A 25,397-nucleotide genomic window follows, 5' to 3' on the forward strand; every position below is an offset into this window, starting at 1 on the left:
AATCAAACCATTGTTTTGGCACGTAAAACCCCAGACTTCATTCATTCATTCACAGTCCAGCCGCTTTATATTACTTAGTACACACACCTCTGCTTGCAATTCCACGGTGAGACCAGTGGTGAGAGTATAATGGATATCGTCTGAGAGTCTAAGGGAAATTGAGTGTAACGGAAACAGTCTCGGGTATGGATTTTTAGATCTTGCCGTTGAGTGCGGGAGTTGGCAGACGTTGAGGTGGATTTTGAGAACTGAAGGTTTATTTACATTATGTGCAGAACTTATAAACAAGTAAAATAACAGTAAAAAGTCATTGCCGGCCGGCAACAAGTCGTACTCTGCGGCTCGTGGCAAAAAGAATGTCTGTGAACATCTCTCCCTTTCCGTTGGTTCTGTGGCTTATAACACCTTCAGTCCATCTGGGTCACATCTCTTTCAGCCAATTGTCGAGCACATAAAAGTTTCGTGTTTGGCCAGCCCACTAACTACCCTCCGATGGGTGCATCCATCCTATGCTGCCTCCTCGCCTGCGCATCTGTGAATGACCTTTTAGCGCTGCAAAGCAACCTTTCTTGTTTTCTTGTTTATTTGTGAATACAGAGGGTTTCCATAAATACTTATAGTAAGAATAAGATATTCACCAATGATTACGATGCTCCCTAATGCGAAATTTGAGCTTAGCTGTAGCATGTTGTCATTTCACGCTATATTGGCTGGTGCAGGTAGTCTGTCTTGTGTGGCACATTGTAAACGAAGCGAAATGTGGCGTGACTGCCTCGCTAATTGGGAGATCATGAGAGGCGGCACGTGGGTAACACATGGCCGCGATACACAGCAGAAGCTGCAGACAGACCTTCGCTTGTGCAGCGCTTTGTTTCCATCGTGTTTCAGCGCTTTGAGTCATTTCGTAGCCATCATTGTCGCAAAGCCGTCTTGCACAGCACCATGCTTTTCTTCTTGCGCTTTCGCCATACGTCCTCCACTTTCTGCCTCATTGTTCCGCTGCACCCTCCTCCTCCACCTTCCTCCTCGCGCTCTCTTTCCTATCACCGTCTTTGATCTTCTGCTGCACTCCGCATTTGCTTTCATCCTTCGCAGCAATAGCAGCAGCCTGCAGTGTGAATGCCGCACGTCGCCAATGTTCTACGCAATGAGAAATCGAGGAAGCAGCAGCGGCCACCATGGCCAGCATGCACACGCAGCAGTTAAGCCAGTGAGGATGAGAGAGGGAGATATGGACCGCATGCCAACTTGCGAGAGCGAGGATGACACGTCATCGCGGTGATTCCCTTTCCCCTCACGCAACACCTGGCACGCTACCACGGTGGCAGGTGTTCCCTTTCGCCCACTCTGCTCAATCAAGGCATGCTCAAGACGTGGCGTTGCAGCGAATAGGGATTTAGGTGCCATTTCGCTGCTACAGACGATGGGTGACGTAATTTTTGCTCAGTGGCCCATATGATGCTCTCGCATCAATAAGTGTTGTAGCTGCTTGTAGCCTTCTGGCACGAATTAAATACTCTACAGGAGGGTTCTTTTGCTGAACAGCATATTTTATTTGAAGCGAGCGGCAGAAGAAAATGTTTAAAACAGCATTTTCTAAAATAAAACTTAGTCCCAATATTCTTGCTTTGGCTATTCCTTGTACAACCTATATTTTCCTTGTGCTCTTCAATGCAGTCCATGTGAGGCCACGGGCAGTGTTTCCATCATCCCTTGGCAATGAGACACCCATTGCCAAGACGGGGCACAGCTGGTTGTGGGGCACAACTGGCGAACAAGAGTGGACACCAGCTCTAACTACAGGTGCGCACTAAAATGGGATGCACGTCATGGCTAAACAGTGTTGGTATTTTATTGGCTTGGTGACTGCTAATGCAAAGAGACCATTGTACGATATTTTTTGAAGATGAGCAGCAGGTGCCTAACATATTTTAACGGGTTCTGATGGTTGAAGTGCATCACACATTTCATCAAAATTTATGTTGTACCATGTGTCTTCTTTAACAGCTATAGCACCTTAGCATAGCATGCAATATGTCATTCGAAGCAACAAAGAACACTGATGGCACTACAGATAAATGTGACTGGCTGTCATGTTGAGGAGCATGGCTTACTCAAAGGTGGCACGACACTTTCTCTATAACACAAGGGCAAGAAATAAACACTGTAATTGGTAATGTACAACAAGTAAAGTTTCCTCTCAACTATTTGTGCCATTTTAACCATGCATCATGCATTTTGTGGCAAATGTCACAAGCAAGAGGTTTTGTCCAGCCCTGATCATCAGTAACCTGTGGTCCTCCTGGTTGGTTAAAAAATTGTAATTTCAACAACGTGATAACTGCCTACTTCCACTCCAGAAAGGGGTACTGCAAGAAATGCGGGCTGAAATTGATGGAAGAAAAAAATGCTAACATATTGGAGGGCATCCTAGGCATCAACTTTTTCCTAGAGCAATAAAGAAATTTCCAAATTTTTGTGAAGTTCTTATTTAAATTGCTTTCCAAAAATAGGTACCCGATAGATGGTGAGAATACATTCAGCATTTAATAGGATATATAAATTTTTACATATAAAAGAAAGAGAAAATGCCTATATGCTTAACCTGAGAGTAAAAGAAAGCACAAGTCATGTAGTGATGGTAAAGAAATATTTATTTTAAGGTACAAGAATACTCCTCCCACTTCTACCCTTAGATCGACGAATAAATTCACTTCTTGGCTTCTTTAGGTTAATGTCATGGCCGACTGTATGAGAAATGCCACAAGCAAGAGGCAGTGCATTGTCATGATTGACCTGCCACTGTGGAAGCATGAAGAAACAAGTAGTTCAGTGATTGAAATAAATGCTTGTGTTTCCCGAGACTTGTGTGTTGTTTAGAATGTCTGTCAACTCAAAATCTCCTCTAACCACCTTTTTTTCTGTAAACAAAACACATCCTGGCCTTTTGTGGTATCTCAGGTGTCGACTGGAAGAGCCTGGTGATACCAGCCTGCCTGCCCATTACTACTGACTTCTTCCCTGATAAGCACAGCCTTCAATATGACTACGTGGTATCAGACTACAGCCTTCTGCCCGAAGAGCACAACTCGGAGATCAACCAAATAAGGTATGTGTATCACACAGCTTTCTTTGCACTTTCCCCTACGATAGTATAGAAAGAGCTAATAAAAGAGGTGAGCAGAATACATTCCCGAGCTTTTCTACTGTGATAGCAGCAGGTTCTCACAGCAGGCACCACAGTCTTCTCACAGGACAACTTAGTCACAATGCATGCAACATCATCCTTGTGTGCTACAGTGTTGCCTACCAAGGCCTCCTAAATGCATGCACACCTGCTCCGAAAAAACCCTGCCCAAATTACCAAGCGCCAAAGCTGTGTGATACCACAGTGGTTAGCGTTCCCAGCACCAAACTGCAGATTACTGTGGGGACATGAGTGCAGAACCAAGTGCCTATGTTGGGCAAAGTTCTTCCCCCCATGGTAAGGGTGAAGCTAAGGATGAGCAGGTAGCCTCCCGAAAGCGACATGATAATGACGACTTGATGATGGGCATCGTTGTAGGTAACACAGAAAGGACGGGCAGTAGGGCACACTAAATCCAAGACTGACAAACTTTAAATAGTGAATTCTCAGGTAGAGTACAAATCGAGTAGCTATGACTAATTTGATCTGTATTTCAAATGTTGAATATTTGCGCACCCCAAAATGTATGTATTTTTCTTTACCTTCCTCCTCGTCTTTGCTCAAATTATGCATAATGTGCACTGCCATACGCAGTTTTCTGATGGTGAGCCACTGATAAGACTTTACATGTTACCATGGTATTTCAGGTGCTATAGAGGAGAGGAGGACTACAAGCACCACAAACCACTGACTACACATCAGGTTTACCAGGAGCTCATTTGTCAACGCTTGCAGCAGGTACTTCACCCAGAACATTGGCAGGGTTAAATCTTCGTTAATGTTTATTGTTCATTTGAGCCAACAGCAAATGGAGAATGGTGATTGTTCATTTACTATTTCAGTCTTTATTTTGTTAGACCGAATTATTCATGCAGAAATATGTGAGGCAGATTCTCGCATAGAAGATCCCATCCCTATATAAGTTGTGCTTCAAATAAAACCTAATGTTTTTTATTATTGTTATTATTATTTTACAGAAAGCTGCACAGTGAAAGATTTATCTTGGCGAGGAGTCGCTACTCTACCAAAAATAAAAGCTAGTGGCTCGGCTAAACGCCTTCGTTGAGCATGTGACCAGCTCTGTCAGTTGTAAATTACAGTTAACTGAGTCTTGCAACAAGCTAAAGTTAAAAATTAAAGCTCTACAATTTGAAGATTCAAAGGCCCAATCCTCAGTGAATCAACATTGAATGCTCAATGGCTTTATGATCACGAAACACGGCTGCATGGTAAAGGCATGAGAATCCATTCTTGTTTAACTAGCCAAACTTTTATTTTGAGAATGTACCTACTGCTTGCAATTATGTTCAATAGGCAACAACAAAAAAAGAAGCCTAGGTCATTAGCAGTCAGATAATGAAACAAAATATGCCAGCTTATCCTGTAGTGTCTTTGTACTATATGAACCCCTACCTAATTCATTGTCTCTCCTGCGCATGTAATGTTTAAATGGACAAACTTTTTGCCATTGCACAGGGCTTTCAAATCATTTCGCTGCCTAAAAGCCAGCACACTGTCAATGGCGCGCAACACACGTCCAGCCACAGTGTTCTCAGGGGGCATGCACCTGTCACCGAGGAAAAGGTTAGTAAGAAAGCCAGTGCACGCACAACTTTTGCAGTCTTTGTCTTGTCATTTCCATTGTTGAGTAAGGGCTCATCTCGGCGTCTCTTTTTGCAGGAGGAGTGCCGGATGAGCATTGGCCGCATCTTCCACACAATATCGTTAAGTGGGCCGGTGATAACCGTCACCCAGTACAGACCTCGGTACAGAAGCTGAATTCGTCACTTTTTGTTTCCTACATTGGCAGAAATATGAAGAAGTAGCTTCTTTGTCTAGTTTTTTGCCAGTTGCTAATATAGCTCTTTTGTCACCTGATTGACTTTTAGCTACAGTTTGTCTGAACTCTTTAGGGCCCGTTTACACTTGCGAGTCGCAGAGGTTGCGTGACCGTTCTGGTCACAAATGGTCGCATTCATTGAAAAGCGATGGTCGCAGGCCAGTCACATGCTGCTCGATTTTCCAGCGTTGCAACTGCGAGTCACAAACTGTGCATCCGGTTGTCATTGCCAGTGGCAAAAACGAAACTGGCTTGAAGAGGAAATACACGGAGTACTCCACTGAGGTCCTCTGAATGTGGCGAATGAGTACCCATTTCTGTACAAGAGGCATCCACATTTCAAGAACAGATTGAAGAAAGACTTGCATGGCAAGAGATTGGGAAGATATTCGGCTTATCTCGTAAGTGCCATGCACTTTTGAGAAATTCATATTGAGAGACTGGCAAGAGCAGGACTTGTTTGGTGCAAGAAACAACATTTTTCAGGCAATTTCATTGCTCGGAATTAGTTTTAGAGCAAGTGGTTTATTGTAATGAATAAGGAAATTGGGGGCGAGCTCCACCACTGGAAAAAGCGGACGCCACCGTCGGCGTGACGTGGCATGAGGGATCACGTGGACACAGCGGCCGCGTCGGCTGCTTCAGAAGCGCCGAAACGAGCTGAAAACGAAAGTTTAAGGTCCCAGCTGCGCTGTGGTTCTGATTAAGTGGTGAGGCTTTACCGCCTTGGGTGTCTGCTTGACAACATTTGAAAGTACTATAATAGGTAGTGGCTGCCTTTGGAGGCATGCAGCATGGTAGGCCCCTGCTTGGTGCCACAGTGCCGTACGCACGCAACGGATCCCGGTGTCAGCCTTATTCACATGTAGCTGCAGGACAAGGAGCTGCGTGAAGCTTGGCTCGCGAAACTTAGAACTGGCAGACAGCCATTGGCTGCAACTCGGGTATGCAGCAAGCACAGACGTGAGGAACATTTCTGCTACGGCGGCGAGACTGCGATGTTCAATGAGTAGCAGAAGACGCGTACTGAGAAGCTCACTCGTGCCCCGCTGCCCAGTTAATGTCATACGAAAATGTCATACGAAAAAGAAGCAGAGGGAAATCGCACGCTGAGAAGACCGATAAACATACAGTGCGACGCAACTTGAGAAATAATACTGAAATGCCTAAGAATTTAAAACCCCCCAAAAAAGATTGAATCGTCACGATGGCACATCACAGTCACCGTAGGCGTCGAAGTCTCTATAACGAAATTATTTTTGAGCAGTTCTGATAGCGTCCACGCAACAATGGTTGCCAGTTTACTGTCAGATGCTCATATGCTGTGGCCTAAAGCTCACGGCAAGGTGCGAAAACGCGCTCACAGCGAAAGCAAAACATTGTACGTGGACATGCATGCAGACTCGGAGTCGGTCGCTGCAAACCCGTGCAATCGCTGCATTGAGGCTTCATTCTGCTATGCTCGATTCAGTTATACAGACAGCCCACCATAAGAACATATTTCACATAGTTTTCTCTCAGCGTTTGCCTACTTTTCATGCAAGAAGCCGGTTCAGGAGACTCCATCGCGGCGACCGCGCACAGTGGTGTTCACTGTGCGTATTCGGTAAAGAGATAGCGTCTGTAAACAATTATGTGCTTTCAGTTTGCCCAAGATTATAATACTGACAGTCAAAAACTTCCCTTGTTTTGAGAGTACTTACATAAATGTCCAGGAGGGCTGCCGCGTGGTGTTTTCATTGAGCGCCGTAAGCGAAACCTATGAGGAGCGTGCTGCATGATCCCTCATACTACGCAAGGGAGGCACTTCTGACAGATAGCGACTCCATAAGTCCTTGCCCCCAATAGCGCTCGTAGATCTGGAAGTATTCAGCTAGCATGCTCGGCCACTTCCCGTGAACGAAGGCACGGGCAGACCCACCACTGCCGCCTTCATTGCCTAGGCGCTTGAAGTGCCTATACGGCCACGGTGCATATCAAAACCGCCACAACATCCTCCTCTTTGCTCAGGTCGTCGTGGTACATTGCGAACAGCAAGGGACTAGAGCATACCAAGCTCGAATGTGCGAGACGCGGTCACAGCAGACGAAACGCCCGCAAGCACGCGAATGGCGTCCTTCCTGAGAGTTCTCGTTTCGAACGAGAAGGCGACCCACAGGTCACTGAGGTAGCCCTTGCAAGTGTGAACGTTGATGTTGTCGAGCCACTGCCTGGTCGCAGGCGACTGACGGTCGCACGGCCTCTGCGACTCGTAAGTGTGAGTGCACCCTTAGTGTGACATGTAATGCCTTGTAATATTGTTAATTTGTCCGTTTTGTTAACTTCCTGAAACCTTGAATGCAATTAAGGTGTCATATTCCTCTGTAAAATAGCAGATATCCGTAACACATGTTTTCTGTTTTCTTTGCGAGACACACCTTGAACTCGAAGTATTTTATGAGTTAGTGAACTAGTAGATGTCCTAAATGTGTGACTTGCTTTTTCTCTGACTCATCTGCTCCTGGTAGGCATGCGTCACGAGAGGTTCAGCCAATTCAGTACGTGTACAACTTTCAGCCACCGGGAAGCACCTTGTATGACATCTCCCGAGTGATCTTCTCAAGTGAGAAGCTTGAGACATTCAATTGGAGCTACCTTGACCACTACATCTGCATTCGTGGAGAGCGGGAGTATGGTCTCAAGGAGGTGAGGAAGCCTGAGAAGTTGCAGCTGCAAGTGATGGGGATGTGAGGATCACAGCAGATGGCTTCATTCTTTTGTATGCCTCTTATATACCTTTTGATGTTGAAGGGGAAAAGGGAAAGCAAGAAGGAAGAAAGAGGAGCATGATGGGTGACAATGTCAACAGAAGGAGGAAGTAAAACGTATAACATGCACTTAGGTTTACTCAAAGCCTACAGTCCAGACTCATACCTTTTAAAAGGTCAAGTAAAACCTAGATGGCCTGAAAACTAGATTTAGCATCTTGCCAAGGGCCTAAAATATTGTCCTCCAGCGACAGCGGGCTGTCGAGATGCGTAAGACCATTGCTCAACCTTTGTAGCTCTTCCACATACTGAGGCGTAACTACAGGAGTAACCACAGCTCTATGTCCCCTGTAGTGATTTGTTTGCATGCATATTTGTCAATGAAATTGCTGCATGCAACTCTCTCTTTTCTTGTAGATTGTGGAATTTCATGTTACACGCAGTGAGAAAGAATGTGTATTTGTGGAACTAAATAGTGCAACATTTTAATAGGATAATGATGTGTTACATGGTTGTTGGCTTCGTCTCTAATGTGTGACAGATCTGCCTATATCGTCTAGAAATGTTCTGAAAATGCTATTTCTTCAATGGGTTTGTATTTCTAATATGCACCGCATACCCAAAGCCATGGTTTGACTGTGAGGAATACTGTAGTTGAAAAACTTTGACTTTAGCATTTACTTAAATCTCAGTACGTTAGCATTTTCTGTTTAACCTGGATCAGAATGTGGCCGACATGACCAGAGGTTGAACTCGCTACCTAGTGCCCAGTGTAAGAATGTCGTAGACCATGACTCAGGTATCACATCATTCTTCCTCTTGCAGTTCCTGCAATGACTCTTTGTACGACTGTTTATATGCTTTGCCAGGGAAGAGAATTTTATTGCAGCTTACTGTTATGTTTCACAACCTTTTTTGATTCTTCATTGTTGTGAGTCCTTCGACTGTTTCAGTCTGTTGCAAGATGAAGCACTCTCACAGCAGTCTCCAGTTATCCCTGTTCAGCTTCAGCCATGCCTTAGACTATGACTACACATTTTCTAGTCTTATCACTCTCTCAGATTCTCTGCCACACTTTTCTGCATTTTTCTTTCATTCTTTTATGTCATCAGACTGCTGCCTACACTGGCATAGCCAGTGAGGCATTTCAGTTTCAGAAAGTGTCCTGAAACTTTATTAACTTCTTTTCTTTTCTTTTGGAGAAAACAGTGCTGACATAGGACACAGAACAAGAACACACGACACTGTGCTGTTCTGTGGTGTTTTTGTTCTGTGTCCCAACTTTAGCAATATTTGCTCCTAAGTACAGTTGTACCTCAACATTGTAAATCTAAATATGTTTCTTGTCAATATCATGCTCATAATGAATATTAAATGTAATTAAAGTATTTTCATGTCGAGGGTGACTTTATTATGAGAGGTTCTACTGTATATGTATCAACTGGCTCACCTAGTCACATTATGAATCCCTGAGGAACAACTACAAACAGATCATTAGTAGGCAAAAGACACCCCATGAAATGATGTCCTGATTGTGCCACTTACCAGTAATCCTTTCTGTACATTACATTACCTTCCTCTTATTCTCAGCCAGAATATGGTCCATGCGAATTCATTATGTATTTTTGTGGAGATGTGTAAAACCAGCATTCTCACTGGACACAGAAGGCTTCTTTTGCAAGTGGTCGTTCCCTGTTCCTTTCATCTCAGTGTGTACAGCTAAGTGTCGGCACACTTTCCTGTCTTCCAGGCTCTTAAGTATTGGCGACTGCGTATGCTGTTGCTGCCCGGCTCTCAGGCAGCGACACGCAAGATCATCGATAGCAAGGACGCCAAGTGCCGGTGCGACATCTATCCAGACTTTACTGCCACTGACGAGGCAGTTCAGCGGGACGCCTTCGTCAAGTTCCTTGAAATCATGAATCGAATCCGGTGGCCAGCCAATACAAGGCGCTCGAAGGTAACCAGCATCTTATCCAGACATTCTGCTCAACATTACCTGTGCACTTCTGCAAACTTGGAACAGTGGATAGCTCTTGATTGCAGCGAGCTGCATCTTTTTCTTCCTCTGAAGCAAAGATGCCACATTGCAAGGCCAGTTTAGTCTCAACACAGTAAGACTTAGTTTGAGCAAGGCCAAGGCACATTCTTTAATATGTGTCGCGTTTCTGTGAATAGTATAACAAACATGATGGAGCAGAACTGATAGTTGGGCAAGTTGGTACGAATTCATAGTAAAATATTTTGCGCGCACAATTGACAAGGACACAGTGAAGGGGGACACACGAGCGCTTCACTGTGTCCTTGTCAATTGTGCGTGCAAAATATTTTACTATGAATTCGTACCAACTCACCCAACTATCAGTTCTGCTGCAGTTTATTTCTAAGCGCTCGTGTGTCCCCCCTTCACTGTGTCCTTGTCAATTGTGCGCGCAAAATATTTTACTATGAAAACATGATGGAGACTGTTAATGACTCAGAATATCTAAAATTAATTTTTTATTAATATACAAACTAATCATGCAGAATGAAACTACAACAGCAAGTTTAACTAGAATGTCAGCTAGCTGGCCATAGATAATATAACCGTAGCAGCTAGTTTAACTAGAATGTGTGGTGACTCCTGTACTCTTCAGAGTGCAGTCCACTAATGGCTCAGGCTTAGCAAGTCGGAAGGCCAAGTCAGCTGCTGCCTCATTTAATCTAGTGCCCTGCTGTGCAAGTGCTCCGCCTCCAAAAGGGTACCGAGCGTTGCATGCCAAGAAACTCAGTATTGCCCTAAGTTTATGAATACAGGTTTCTTGGTCTTCGGTAACACGCAACACTGTACGAATGGGCAGCACAAAAAGCAAAGGTGAAAATGCAGAATAAGCACTGCTGGCATGTCACTGAGGGAGCATGGCTGACCGTGGTCTAAGGGAAAAGTGTCACTATGAGAGTATACTGCTTACTCACAGTGACCAAAGGTCTGGTTACAAGAGCATAGAGCGGCCTCTGTCAGCATGAGCCTCCAATGAGTACATGCTTTCTAATGCTTGTAATCATGAAGAAAACGGTGTTACATTAGTGCAGACACAATATTTTAACACACCAATTAAAGCAGTTACCCCTGTTATCACAACCCCAATGCCTTTCAACTTGGGGTAGAAACCACAATGCATAAAATTTAGGGCAGTGTAATTTGACCCGCATAAACTCTTGGTCCTTCAATACATGTGCTGCATGCTGCTTGTGTGTCTCACCACTGAATTATGCCGGACCTATTAAATTCCCTTTCATCTCACTCTTTGTTCCTGAACTGCAGTCTGTTGGAGCCTGGGTACGAGCTTCAGGAGGCCCTACGCGTTTGAGCATCAGCCATCAGGGGTCGCCGCTAACAACATCTCCACAGTCAGGTCCTGTGTCTGCAATTGCAGCTGGTGTATTCCGTGACAGGGTGTTCAGCAACCGCGTTCACGACCGGCCACGCAGCCTCCACGCGGACCACCTCCGTGCCGATGTGATGCCTGTCGGTGGCAAGATGACACCAGCCACGGACTCTGACAGCAAGGTGAGGCTCACTTTCCATCACACACAAGCTAAATGCCCCAATTTGATTAGCAGTATGCCGTAGTACAATGTGATCATTGTGTTGGCTATGGTCATGTTTCAATGGCAGAAGCAGTCACCCTGAAAAAAAAAAAAAGGCTGTTTGTTCCCACCCACAATTCGATTCCGGATTACTGACATTAACTATTGTGCTATTTTTATCTTTATGCCACCATTTTTCTCATTATGCTGTCGTTCCATTGTAATATTTATTGTGCTCGTCACTGTTATTATCATCATCATGCCATAATTGTCCTAGTTGTAATTGTCATGCCAGCTATCATTGTTTGGGGTGGGACTTGTGGATTTCCTTTGAATAACCTGCTACAATATCATTTTGCTTTTCTGTAACTTATGATGACTTTATGACTTAGTTCTTCAAACACTTGTGACATTTTATCTTTGCATTCGTTCTCATTTTTTTGAATTCCGTGCTATGTAATTATTTCTCATTTGTATTCTTTCCTATCTAACGCTTTGTGCTTGCTTATAAAAATAATGTTCTGTCCACTGAAAAAAATAATTAATGAGTCCAGATTTTTTCCCCAAAGGTTCTGGAATGCTCCTTGAAATGTTGAACATTCTTTCAGAAGGATGGGTCCAACTCCTCCCTGGAAGCCATGCCAGAGTCAGTTGCTGGAGAATGCTCGGATGACAAGTACGCCTTTCTTTTTCTATAATCATTGTCTTGTCTTCCACACGTGTCTTTCCTGTTTCTGCATGTTTCAGCTTTGTGTTAGCTGTGCTAGGATGCTACTTGTTAGATGTGTTAGGAGTCCCTAAAATGCGGACACATAGGATGAAATGCATCACAGTACAGCTGCTGGCTTGCTCTGTATGTAAGCATTAAGAAATCTACTGTACTTTTGCAAACCTGTAAACAAAGACCTTTTCTTTTCAAAACTGCAGGCTGTCTAACTAAAGGACGGTGCTTACTATTCAGAATTGAAGATTAATGAATTATGCTGTAGACTCACTAGTTAGCTTTTCTTATTTTTCACAGATGGGATTGTGAAAAGACAATAGGTGCTTGTAATTTTGGGCTGCTTAAGAGAGAGAGAGAAGGGAAGAAGGAAAGGCAAGGAGGTCAACCATGCTGAGTCCAGTTTGCTACCCTACACGTGGAAGGGGAATGGGAAGTGAAAGAGAGAGAGAGAGAAAACATGAGTCTATATCGCACTTTCACATGCACTAAGGTGTAGGATGTCTATAGTCAGGCACTCAAGTCTGTTGCCTTCAGGTAGTGAAGAAGTGCTCAAACTGCTTTCTGGGATAGTGAACTGTGAGGCCAGGCTCCCAAGACCTTTGCTTCTGTAAATGGCCTGTCATCTAGTCTATTCAAGGCACACTGGAGAGTCTGACGTTGGCTGTCAAAGTGAGAACAGTGGCACAGAAGATGACAGATGTATTAGTGCCAGTTACCAACCATGTAAAATATCCATTTCTTCAAGTGGCAGGCGCCACTTGTTCACTGCTACCAGTTCTTCAGGTCGTGTAGTGACTTACGTTGACAGCTACTTGGAGGAGCTTTTTGAGCCCAGAAGCTGTGAAAAAGCTTAACTTCCTTACAGCCCGAGCATGTGCCTACGTATTTATAGGTGCAGTTTGCAGTTCTGCGTGCAGCCAGCACAGTGCCTCTCGTAGCATCAGATTGCGTGCCTATGCTGCAAGACATCCGCTCTTATCAAAGTCTCTATGTTCCAAGAACCCTAGTAGGTACTTGTACAGGAATTTGTTCAAACCAGTAGCAAAGCTGTTGAGCAAATTTGTAGAAAGACAAAATGATGCACACTTGCTGCATGATGGAGTGCTAGTCTAACAGTAATACAATCTTAAAAGCGTAACTGGGCCTTGCTGATAAACTAAAAAAACATGCTTGGTGTCTTAATGTTATGGCTTATTTCTGGCTGACTGTTTCTTGGGGGGCTGAAGAGAGAAGGGGGGAGTGCCTGTTTCATACTTCAGGGCTCAATTGCCTTGAGTACAAACTGTATTGTACCTTAAACTGGTAACATAGCACAGCACTTATATTTACATTTATTCATTCCTATTTCAGACCCCATGTCGAAGTGAAATGCTTGACTGTGATAACGCCTCCTTCTGAAATTGTGGAAGCGATGAAAAATCCCAGGTAGCTATACTCACATTTCTTTTGCTTCTAAAGTTTCAAGCACACTGGTATACCAGCTGATTTACGTTGACCTTTCAGACACATTTTGGTAAAGCTAAAATTAGGAAATCTACAACTGAAACTAATTCGCGCATTAGTATTTGATTTCTGAGGCCAAGTGCAATGTTTAGAACTGTTAGTCACAATCATCATGGCTTTTCATCCAGCCTACCATCATGGCTTTTCATCCAGCCTACCAGTTCAAGCAAACATCTAAACTTGGCCTTTGGTCACAGTGCCAACCTTATCCTTTGCTGCTAGTGATCTAACAAATGGCCTAGTGATATTGTTAATATTTTCATGATGTCTGCAGCAGAACCGCTCTACTATTGGCTGTGAAAAAAAAAAAAAGTCTATAGCAGTGTCTAGGCTAGTGAGGCGAGTAAGGTTAAGCATGCAGAATTATAGTGGGCTGTTCTGTATATCTCACTGGGTGCCTGTGAGGGCTTAGCCACACTTCAAAGCAAGGATGATCGCTGACGAAAGGCCCCCAACTAGTTGAAAGCACGCACGAACATTTTGCTGCCTCAAGTGCTTGCAGCTCACCTATCAGTGTATATATTTTTGCAAGAAATCCTTGCAAGAGAGAGCTTAAGTCAACCTATCTGTACTGCCAGAAAGGCTGTCAGGCAACAATAAAAAACAAAGCAATATTGTCACAAGAAAGCTAGCAGTGGTTCGTAATTGCCATGATAGGGCACTCCCACCTATGTTTTGACTGCCCATTACTTGACAGCTTCTTCAAGAATACAAGCTTATCATATTGTGGAAACTTCTTTCAGGGTTTTAGTACATAAGTCTTGTGAATAGACCCTTTGATGAAATCCTGGCTTACGTTGTTTTAGTAGCATTGTTTACTGCAAGTTGTGGGAAATTGTACCTGTATGGCCTAATGCAAGCATTCTGTTTTGGCGCACGTAGTGATGGCATCTGCTTCCTGCCCAAGCAAGGTGGCATTCCGCAGAATTCTTTCATTAGTGTCGAAGCTACGGCATGGGTTCGAGACCACGTGGAAGGCATACACTCTGACCACGACGCTATCCAACTGCTTCAGGTAACAGCACCCTTTTCTGATAAAGTGAGCATCACCAGCATTAGTAGGTTAGAGCATGGTAAAATATGGACAGGAAGCTTAGCTAACTACTACACCTCCCCATGCACGGTTGTCTAGCTTCTGGTTCCTCCAGGTGGCAGAGGAATATCAAACACATGAATTTGTTTGGCACCATAATAACCAGCAGGCTTAGTGTGAGCATGATCCTTGTTTTGTGAAGTTTTCCCATTCGGGCTTCTGCAAGAGTTGCAGTGCTAGCTTATAGGGGTACTACTCAAGTTCATGCATGCACACCTGACCCTTCTCTGGATTGCACCGCACCAGTAGAGCAGGAGTCGCTCTACTGGTGCGGTTCTGACCCCTAACTCATGGTCTGTAGTGAGTTGCGACCACGGCGGGTTCAGGCCAAGGGGACAGGGTGAGTCTTTAACTTAAGGTGTTTATTCACCTTACCGTATTTACACGATTGTAAGTCGACCCCTTTTTTAAAATTTGAAAGTCTGAAGTTGGGGGGTCGACTTACAATCGAAACCAAAACATGGCCGCGCCAAAAAAAGCGATACAAACAAGAGCTACAACGTAGTTACAATTTTATGTTTGCTCTATGGCCCTACCCATATCTTTTTGCTATCCCGCGTGTTTGTTCGCTTTTCGGAAGGGTTTTTCAACATTTTTGAGAGTCTTACAGTGCATGCAACACCAATTGGCAACACTTATGGGGGGGTGTGTCGATAGTTGATGGAAGCGCCGCTGTTCCCATTTGCGGCGGCACCCTCAGAACGGCGGCGCTTGCGGGGGGTATCGGTAGTTCATAGAAGAGCAGACGCCGCTCGCGGGTTTCTCTTTCTCTGTTTAAAGGTATTGGAATTGGTTTGACCAACTTTTTGACGCGTTCCACTTGACTGCCGGCTACGTGCTACTTCTATGCTTCCCCAGTCGTCATGAGTGCTGCAGGCCCACTAATTGTTCGGCACTCGTTCACAGCAGCGTTCAAGGGGGCTGCCATCCTTTACGCCGAAGAAACAAATCACTGCGCAGCGGGCCGCAGTTCGATATTTCTAAATGGGTGGTGCGAGAGTGGCGACTGCAGCGAAGCGAAATTTTCACCCTGTGACGGCAAGTGACAAATTTCCCACGTGCCGAAGTCTGGACGCTTTCCGGAGCTGTAGGCTAAGCTTGCGGCGTACGTCGCTGAAATGCGTGATCGGTCCCTGCCATTGAAGTGCGACGTGGTCATGAAACAAGCCCGGACCTTCGCCTTAATTTAAAGGTTCTGCTCCGCCGTGAGTACAACGAGTGGCTGGCGGCAGAAGACTGCGAAATTACGCTAACCGGACCTGTCAAAAGAGCCTCCGTGATGGCTGCGAGTGGTTGGGTGCATTTGGCGTGGGCTGCTGTTCTGCAAGATGTCCTGGTGCGGTCGTTTGCCAAATTTGAAATTTCGCTGGACCACGGCGCGCTGTGGGACCGCAGCAACGATGACGATGGCAGCACTAGTGAAGACGAGTAGTCGAGTGACCATGTCAGCTACTAATAAATTTTCGTTATCGAATGCGCCCTCGGGTATGCTCTACTTTTTTTTTTTTTTCCGGTCAAGCGATATGGGGGGGTCGACTTACATTCGAGTCGACTTACAATCGTGTAAATACGGTAGTTACACCAACAAAAGCAACAACAAACAAATTCAAACAAAGCCACAGCAGTGGAGTGTTCCGCACAGCTGAAGCAAAAAATGCACGATGGGAAAAACACATAAGAGGCTGATAAGGTCTCAGCTCACCTAGCGTGGATCTATGCTAGGGCACTGGGGCAGTCGGTCACTCACAAAGGCTGGGCGCTGCAGGGGGTTGATGTGCGGTGGCTTCCGCGAGGCTGAGTTGAGTTGCGGCCAGTTGCAAGCTTGTGAGCCCACAGACAAAAACACATTGGGGGAATAGCGCTTTTCCCTAGTGGCGGAGAGGGAGTCTACCCGGTTCAAAGAAAGGGAAAAGCAGGGAAAGGGGTGCCTTGGCTGCGGTGTCGCGGGCAGGCACGGAAAGCAGCTGGAGTGGCCCAATGCGCCCTCTCACTGCTACTTTCCGTGAGTGAGCATGTGATCATTGTGTGATAACTGTGCGGCCGCTCTGAAAGTATCGGAATGCACTTGCATTCCCGCAAACTATGTAAGAAAATGGAGTGCATGACAAAACACAGTGATCAAATAAACTGAATTTATTGGGCTTCCATCAAACACTGAGGAAGACTCAGGAAAGTAGCAATATATATGTTTGCTAATATATATATATATATATATATATATATATAGAAGCAGCAGGCAAAGCAAAGGCAGTGAATGGGAATAAGGCAAAAATGCAACTCACCTTAAGTCCTCCTGCTGTCACGGTTGCTGCTGGAAAAGCATTTCTTTCTATTGCTGTGCCTTCACTCGAGTATGGCTGCATGTGACTGCAACATTTCAAAGTGAAGCAGTGGCAGCCAAAGTCAAAGAGGTCATCAATTTTTGAAAGAGGCAACTGTCCGAGATGAAAATGTCTTTTTTTCTCACTGCAGGCGTCCCCGTTCCATGCGGCAGACTTTCATTTCATTTCATTTTATTTGTGCCCATTTACTTTGCTGCATGGGTCCTCAGTTTACCTTAATACTAGGGTGTGTGAACATCAAACTTTTCAAATAATAATCGAATATGAATACTTGGCTTTGAATATTGAATCGAATATTGAATAATGATATGCACATGCATTTATTACCAAGGTGGGTTAATTTGTTGTAATGGAACATTGCAATTGCATTGTCAGTGTTAAAAAAACTAGACTAGTAAGCCGTAATACTAAAAAACTGTGTATTTAGCACATGTTAACTTGGGCAATTTAGTAATTCCTACTAGCTGCCCTCGCCAGCCTGTGCCTTATCATACCGCATAAAATGTCCGTAAACTTGGAGACATTTGACCCTGTGCCAGTCGTTACTCATCGCACTTGTTGCCAAGCAATAAGCTCATAATTGGGAATGGCGCTGCAATAAGAAGAAAAAATGGGGAACGAGACTGCACGCTCGCTGTCTGCAAACCCGTGCCCCTTGCTGCTAAGAGGCTGGCTTCCCCCAAAGTTTAGACGTTTAGTGGCTAAGTGTGCTTTACAGGTGAAATTTCGCTAGCAGCACGAAATCATAACAAAATTCAGTAGAAAATCGCCCCCGTATTCTTAGATTACACTCTCAAAAAAGTATAGGCTCTTTAGGGCTTATCTTGTCCCGCAAAAATAATAGTCATCTGCGTTGCTTGCATTTCCTTTCTTGAAAACTCTGTGCTCACTATTTTCCTGTTAAGAATGCAATGCCACGCTGATAATGCGCGTGTCGTTCATGGCCTGGAAGTACCAGGCGCGCAATACAGATGACGATTATTGTTGTGGAACAAGATAAACCCCAAAGGGTGTAAACTCTTTTAAGAGTGTAGGTAGAAACAAATGCTAAGAACCGTGTTTGCTCCCGCACAGCCAGAAATATATTCGATTAGATTCGAATATTCGATCAAATATTTGTATTCAAACATTTTCGAATATGAATATTAAAAATATAATATTAAATAATATTTGAACTTTTTGAATGTTCGTACACCCCTACTTAATACCCATAGTTGCTTTGGTGTTTCTTCTTAATTGTATGGTTTTGGGTCTTTTAAATCCTTAGGTACTGTACACCAGCTTTTCTTATCCTCTGTATGCTGGCAGGAGATGGACTTGCGTTTCCAGTTTTTTATTGCTGGTATAATAATGTATAAACTAACAGAGAGGACAGACCCTTCATTTCGTCCCTTCAGTTTGGGACCTTGGTAAGCTGCATCAGTGATGTTTCATGCAAACACTTCTTTTTTTTCATTCGCCTGGAAATCATTTAAGTGTACACCGAGCTGAAAAAATTAATAAGTATCACACTATTGCGACATATTTTGTGAGCTTGTTAGGTATGGCACTGCCACACTGTCTTTGTTAAATGTTAAGGTAATGTTGCCACATTTAGAGCAAGCACTTTGTTCTGCATACTTTCAGCCTGGCATGCAGTGCTGCAGCTCGTAACATAAACAGAATGGACACAACTTAGAGCTATATAATCATCACAGAATGGTTGACAGTTGGTGCTGGCACGTATTGTGACAAGTAAACTGTAATTTTGTGTCAGCAACCCCCTATGCACACCTCTTATCTTTGGATTCATCTCAGGCCTCTTCAAGAAGAATCTGAGGACTGTGTGTTATGGGCTCGAGCAGATGCCAACAGCATGACAACTACCGCACCCCACTCTGATTACCATACACCTACTAAGCAACAACGGTTGAGTTCATGCTCGAGAAAGCAAGAGACGGCAACAATGCTAAAGAAAAAAGCATTTATTACATTTGCTTCTAAGACTTGAGTCGGTCAGCTAGCTATATAAGACGCCACTGAGGGATTCCTTGAAAAGGACACACTTGGTGAAGAGGGTTTTCCAGCTTGCCAGCTGGGGATACCTGTGGCTGCTGTTTACCTGGTAATAGGAAATAGGGAGCAGCACAGTGACAGCAAATGCTTTCAAGCATGGCACTTAGTACCAAAGGGACACTGAGTACCAGAGGTCAACACGATTCTACATTCCTTGCCAGGTGGAGCTGGCAACACTGGTGCTTCCTGTACTTGGGCAATTCCTCCTTTACTAGATGCCTGCCGCTTCGCTAGTCTTCCCATTGGAGCGGAAGTTCCCATAGTTCAGGGTAGTCACGGAGAGACGGCGCTCGCTGCCGACCCACTTCCTGTTGCGGAGGAAGTGACGATTACTAGGCTGGCCTGCGCTCGACCAATGGCTTGACGAGAGACCGCAGGTCCAGCATGCAGGATTGCAAGAGATGCCGCTAAAATCTCGGAGGCAGAACTACGTGATTTAGGTTTGCAGTGGCCACCGCAGCCAGCACTTGCAGCCGACCCGGGTGGAGAGGAGAAAAGAGGAGAGGGGCAGAAACCAGCTTCTCGGCTCACGCGGCAGGCATCTAGTAAAGGAAGCATTGACTTGGGCCATGGAAAAAAACCTTTGCCTTCTCTATCCTCCCACATCTTGCTCATTGATTGCTGGTTAGCTTGCGTTACATGAATAGAGGAAGTTAAGCCAAAAAAGTTGACAAGCTGCCTAATGAAATTGTTTACCTCTTTTCTTGCTACCTCATATGGGTAGCTGACTTGTTCCAGATTATACTAGCTGGTACTAGCTTGTGCTTGGCTAAGAAAAGTCCTGTTAACTGGCCTGTTGACTGAAATGGCCTGTTAACTGAATTCTTTCCCTTTGTCCCTGCAGAAACTTGTAGAAGAGTCCTACATTTGCCACGCATCTGGAGATGTAAATCACCCGTTCATCAATGGCTTTTACATTTACTCTTTCGCAGACAAGAATACCAAAGGTCAGGATGCAAAACATTGTCTCATTCGTACACCTTCCATTTAAACTTGTGCAGCTGCCTTTTGCATTGTTTTTTGCAGTCTTGCCATTTATGTTCATTTCTGCATGTGTTTTTGGATCCACATTTCAATTTAATAAGGTTGTATTATACGGTGTATTATGCTGTGAGGTCATCAAGACTTTTTGCAAAATGTTATCCAAAATATAGTTCATGCTGGTGCATTTTGTACTTAAAGAAAGCAAAAGCAATGTATACAATAAAAAAATGAAAAGCTATGCAGCATTTTTATTTACACATAAATAAAATTTATCTGGGTATCTGTAGGTATGTAGCTTCATGGCATTGGCACAATATAATGAATTATTTGCTCTTGTGGGTAAATAAGCATGCTGCATAACTGCATTTTGACAAAGGAGCAGCAAATATAAAGCAAAAAGCAACTGCTCATTGGTTATTAACGCAAAAGCCTTGTGCCTCATGGGTAGGAAAACCCATTGTCCGGCATTATAAAAAATTGACCATCCAGCGTTATGGAATATGAATAGATATGGAATAGATGCTGCCACCCACCACCCGAACCCACTACCTTTGGCAGGAGTCAAGCCCACAACCTTTGGTGTTAATTAAGGCAAAGTTAATTAAGGTACAGTGAATTAAGGCACTTAAACCCATGACCTTTGGTGGGAGTCAAACCTTCGACCTTTGGTGGGACCAAAATTCAAGGGCACCAAAATTGATTGTGCCACCATTCACGGTCAAATCCATGACCATTGGTGGGAGTCAAATCCAAGAACTTTGGTGTTAATTAAGGCAAAGTAATTAAGGCCCAGGTAATTAAGACAGAGTTAATTAAGGCATTCGAACCTACAACCTTTTATGGGGGTAGTGCTGGGCAGTATCGAAGATACATGTATCTTAGATATTATTTTAGATACTCTTTGGGTATCTTGTATCTGTGTCACCATGTGTCTCACAAGGTGTGTGTCAATATATGTATTTCCAATACGTGAAAGAATGTGTTGTGTATCTTAAGATGCAAGATACTGGCTATTGCAACATCACCGTGCGAAACTATGGATGTTGGCTGAACTCCACTTCTCAAGCTGATACTGCTGCCACTACGCCACCTGAATAAATGAATATATCGCTGACGAACACTTTATGCCAGCAAATAAGTAGAATATAAAAGGTCATTTCAGCTTTGTGTGCTCTCTGTATATACGATGTGTCATAAAAAAGGTCGCTACCAGCGTTGTTGCTGCTGTGCACCTGCCCAGTGATTAACATGTTTACAAACAAGGTATGACTCCACAACGGTATTTGCAACATCATGCAGAGGCTTCTTATTGACGTTCTTGTAATTTGATGGTGGCCTGCCAGCTGGTCGGCAAGCAGATCAGCAACTCCCGTCAATTACAAGAGTGACAAGCAAAAGCTGCCGACAGCACAGCATATAAAGAGCTTTCACATTAAGCAACTAAAGCAACCCCGATCAATTGCTTCAGAATGAAAATTGAGCAAGACAACTTGAAATACTAACAGACATTTCTTTCAAATGAAACAAGGTGGGTAAGAGTCAAGAAATTTCCAAGCAAACATTTTTGTGCATACGCGTTTGATGCTATATTAATTATATAGATCTATAATATGAAATTTGCAAATGTATCCATATATCTTAAGATACAAATGGAAAGTATCGTATCTGATACAATAACTGCAGTAGTATTTTGTATCTGTATCTCAAATACTTGTTGCCTGAGTATCTTGTATCATATCACAATACAATTGCAAAGCATCTCTGCCCAGCCCTGGGTGGGCGACAACAATAGGAAGTAACAACGTATTCGAATGAGAATATTAAGTAAATTAATTAATGTCTCGTGAGCGTTGTGGCTTTCACCTTCGGCTTCTTTAGCGTATGCTAAAGTGACTGTCAATATTTTTTTATGCATTTTAATTAATCTTTTATAGCACTTCTTTTAAATTTGTTGATATCACCCCCGTTTTTGTTCCTCTTGTTAATGAGATGTCTGGCAGAATCTGAAAAATAATGGTGATGACTGAATTTTCTGAACACCGATCTTTGCTGGTTCTAGAAAATTATGAAGTAGATCTGGATGCCTACCAACACGAGTGGATCGAAGTGGAGCTGCTGCCTCAGAATGAACACGGTGGAAGTGCGGGCGAGCTGGAAAGCACCGAAATTGATATTGGCAAAAGTAAGAAAAAGCTTCTTTGTGTTCCCAGAAACCACAACTCAACTGATTTACAACAAAATGTGCAGCTCTGTTTTTATGATAGATATTCTTTTGGTGAGAGGCTGTCTGTTTATTTGAGACCACCATGCAATTTGCCATACCAAGGACAAGGTTGCAGGTTTTAACCTTTAGCTTCAATGGAAGAGTGTGGGCTTATCATGGGGGAGGACAGCAGGGGGGAAGGACAGCAGGGGTGAGGGGAGGCAGGGGCATTCTACTCTGCTGCCAGCTGCATATGGCGTGGCTGGGCACAACCGCGCGGGTCCTATCTTGAAAGTGATGTGCGGTGGGTATGGAGTCAAGGCACACCGAAGGCTCATGGCTTTGTGTGCGCTGTGTTCTCACCGCTTAGTTTGCGTTGAAGCAAGAGGCACCATGAAGGGCAATTCACTCGCTGCTGCTGCTCTTCCTGACGGCAGCATTTTGACAGCAAGTGTCTGCGGTCATCGAGTGAGATGTGTTCATGTTTGCATGTGCGTACGTGACACCATGCTTGTCAATTTAGTTTATTTTTTTATTTTTTATTTTATTGTACCCTCAAGACTGAAGTATTACAGAGGGGAGTGGGTAAGAAACATATACATAAGTAAATAACAAAGCAGCAAAAGGCGGTTTGTTATTACAACAAAATTGATTAGTTCATTGTATCCGGGAGTGGTGATGTCTGATGAGGCCGAATGAAACTTTGAGTTGTCCTTGATTGCAACAACTGCACCGGGAAGGTGGTTCCATTCCTGAGAGGTCCTACAAATAAATGATTGGTGACAGGTTCTGGCGTGGCATTGAACTATTGCAACCTTATGGCTATGATCAATGCAAGAGGAAATGTAGGTAGCAGGTGATATAAGATTATTGCGCAGGTAGGAATTGTGGAAATATAGTTTTTGAAATAAAGCAAGGCGAAAGCCCTTACGTCGGGCTGAGAGAGGAGCAAGTAGCAAAGAGTTTTTCATGGCAGTTACGCTTGATGTATGGCTATAATTGCTATAAAACGTGCGGCATTGTTTTGGATTAGTTCAAGTGATTGAACAAGGGTTTCGAGGTGCGGGTCCCAGATGGATGAGGCGTACCCCATTTTACTCCTAATAAGTATTTTGTATAAGATTAATTTTAATGATGTAGGAACAGAAGAAAACTTTCCGTGAAGATAACTTAGCATGCAGTTAGTATTGTTAATGGTTAATTGATGTGCAACGACCAGGAAAGTGACAAGGTTATGTCGATGCCTAGGTATTTATAGGAGGTTACAACTTCTAAGGGAGTATCATTAAGTTAATCGTTCGGCGGAAGGATATTGCTGCGAGTTACGTGCATACATTTACATTTAGTTACATTAATTTGCATTAACCATACGTCACACCAGTTATAGATAGCATTTATATCGTCTTGTAAGAATTTCTTATCAGATTTGTCTGAGATTTCATGGAGGATAACACAGTCATCTGTGAAAAGGTAAATATTAGAAAAAACATCATTGATTAGATCGTTAATGTAAATTAATAAAAGAAGAGGGCCTATAACTGATCTTTGGGGCACACCAGAGTCTATGGGATTAAATAGGGGCATGTGATTATTTAACACAACATACTGTGACTGATTAAGCTGACAATATTCAAGCCATGCAAACAGGTTAGGATCAAGATTAAGTTTACTAAGTATAAATAGAAGCAATTTGTGACACACTTTGTCAAAGGTCTTGGCGAAATCAAAGAAAACACAGTCTGCAAATGAACTTTTGTCGAGAATAAGATGAAGGCTGTGAGAAAAAGAATGAAGTTGAGTTTTTCAAGAGAAGCTTTTCGGAAATTATGTGCTTTTATGAAAAATAAATTATTGTCTGAGTGCTTTGCTAAATGTGAGTACAATATATGTTCAAGAATGTTGCAAGGAATGCTGGTGAGGGAAATGGGACGGTAGTTGAGGGGCGAATTTTTGCTACCAGACTTGTGAAGTGGGACTACCTTCTTGACCTTCCTATCTGCAGGTAGCTGATGGGTGTCCAAAGATTGCTGGAAAATTTTTGAAAGCAGAACAGATGAATAAACAACAGTATTATTCAAAAATTTTGTGTTAACTAAATTAGCACTAGGACTTGATGACAACTTCAGTTCTTTAATTACATTTTCGACCCCAAGAGGTTCAATGATAATAAAGTCCATAGGTGGGTAATTGCAGCACTCTATAGTTGGAAGCATGGGGTCATTACATAAGACAAAGTTGTTACAGAACACAGAATTAAGGACAGGGGGCATACATCGGGTACCGGTGAACCACTGGACTCAGAGTGACCAAATTATCTTTGGAAGGGTTACTAACACGCCAAAACTTTTTAGAGTCATTAGCAAGCATTGTCATTCGCAAACTTGCCTTTTTGGCAAGTTTTATAGCTTCTGTGTAAGTATTGTCCTGTGCAAGTAGAGTTAGTAAGCAGATGTTTACAAGATTATACAGCTGATAAAACTACTATCCTTACTTCGTATAACTGTCTAATAATTTGCTACCACAATCGATGCTTTGCCTTTCGTGTGAAACTGCAACATTTTTTTTGCTTCCTTTGCTGTTACATGATTTGCTGCTCTCCTGCCTGATACAGAGCTGGAGTTCCGGAATGTCAACGTCGACATTGATGTTGGTGGTCGCAGTGACCGACCTGAGTGGGGTCAGGCACAGTACCACACCATATTCCAGCCAGGAGAAGCGTTTGAGATCATCGTTGAGTGGATGGTTGCAACTGGTTACATAATTGCCGATCTGGTGAGTCACTGTTTGTTTTTTCTTTTTCGGCTTGTATTACCAGCACGACTGAAAGGAGAAGCAGAGGGACGACACTGGCGGTGATATGCATTGACACGAGTTGAGAATATGAGAACCAACCAGCCACTTACCAGCTTAACAAAACTTTTTTTGTTGCACAAGCCTCGCTAAGATGCCATTTTATGTTGAGAGGACACGAAATGGGCTGATAAGTTCAGTTCGAGCAGTGGGAAGCTGCCTTAGTACTATATGTGTCACGAATTAGATTTTATGCAACAATGGCTAATTATAATAATTTCTTCTTCTCTTTTTCCCCCACTTTTGGGGTTCCTTTGTGCCATTGACCAGATGGTCATGCAACTCTTGTGCCAAAAGAG

General features: G+C 43.6%; 1 protein-coding gene across 6 annotated transcripts in view; it reads left to right on the forward strand.

Annotated features, from left to right (window-relative positions):
- The window catches only part of Iml1 (GATOR complex protein Iml1), a 68,449-nt gene that overhangs the window by 32,641 nt on the left and 10,411 nt on the right, over positions 1-25,397 (forward strand). For 5 of the 6 annotated variants that reach the window (XM_075685428.1, XM_075685430.1, XM_075685432.1 and 2 more), the window contains 14 exons: positions 1,678-1,803; positions 2,962-3,109; positions 3,835-3,925; positions 4,664-4,771; positions 4,868-4,953; positions 7,535-7,712; positions 9,525-9,734; positions 11,079-11,324; positions 11,953-12,020; positions 13,419-13,493; positions 14,454-14,586; positions 19,906-20,008; positions 22,105-22,227; positions 24,860-25,020. In XM_075685428.1, the coding sequence (XP_075541543.1) occupies positions 1,678-1,803; positions 2,962-3,109; positions 3,835-3,925; positions 4,664-4,771; positions 4,868-4,953; positions 7,535-7,712; positions 9,525-9,734; positions 11,079-11,324; positions 11,953-12,020; positions 13,419-13,493; positions 14,454-14,586; positions 19,906-20,008; positions 22,105-22,227; positions 24,860-25,020 (1,856 nt within the window). The remainder of the gene's footprint in view (positions 1-1,677; positions 1,804-2,961; positions 3,110-3,834; positions 3,926-4,663; positions 4,772-4,867; positions 4,954-7,534; positions 7,713-9,524; positions 9,735-11,078; positions 11,325-11,952; positions 12,021-13,418; positions 13,494-14,453; positions 14,587-19,905; positions 20,009-22,104; positions 22,228-24,859; positions 25,021-25,397) is intronic. The other variant, XM_075685429.1, reaches the window with a different exon arrangement.

This window comes from Dermacentor variabilis, chromosome 3 (genome assembly GCF_050947875.1).
Source record: "Dermacentor variabilis isolate Ectoservices chromosome 3, ASM5094787v1, whole genome shotgun sequence".
NCBI classification, from domain to species: Eukaryota; Metazoa; Arthropoda; class Arachnida; order Ixodida; family Ixodidae; genus Dermacentor; species Dermacentor variabilis.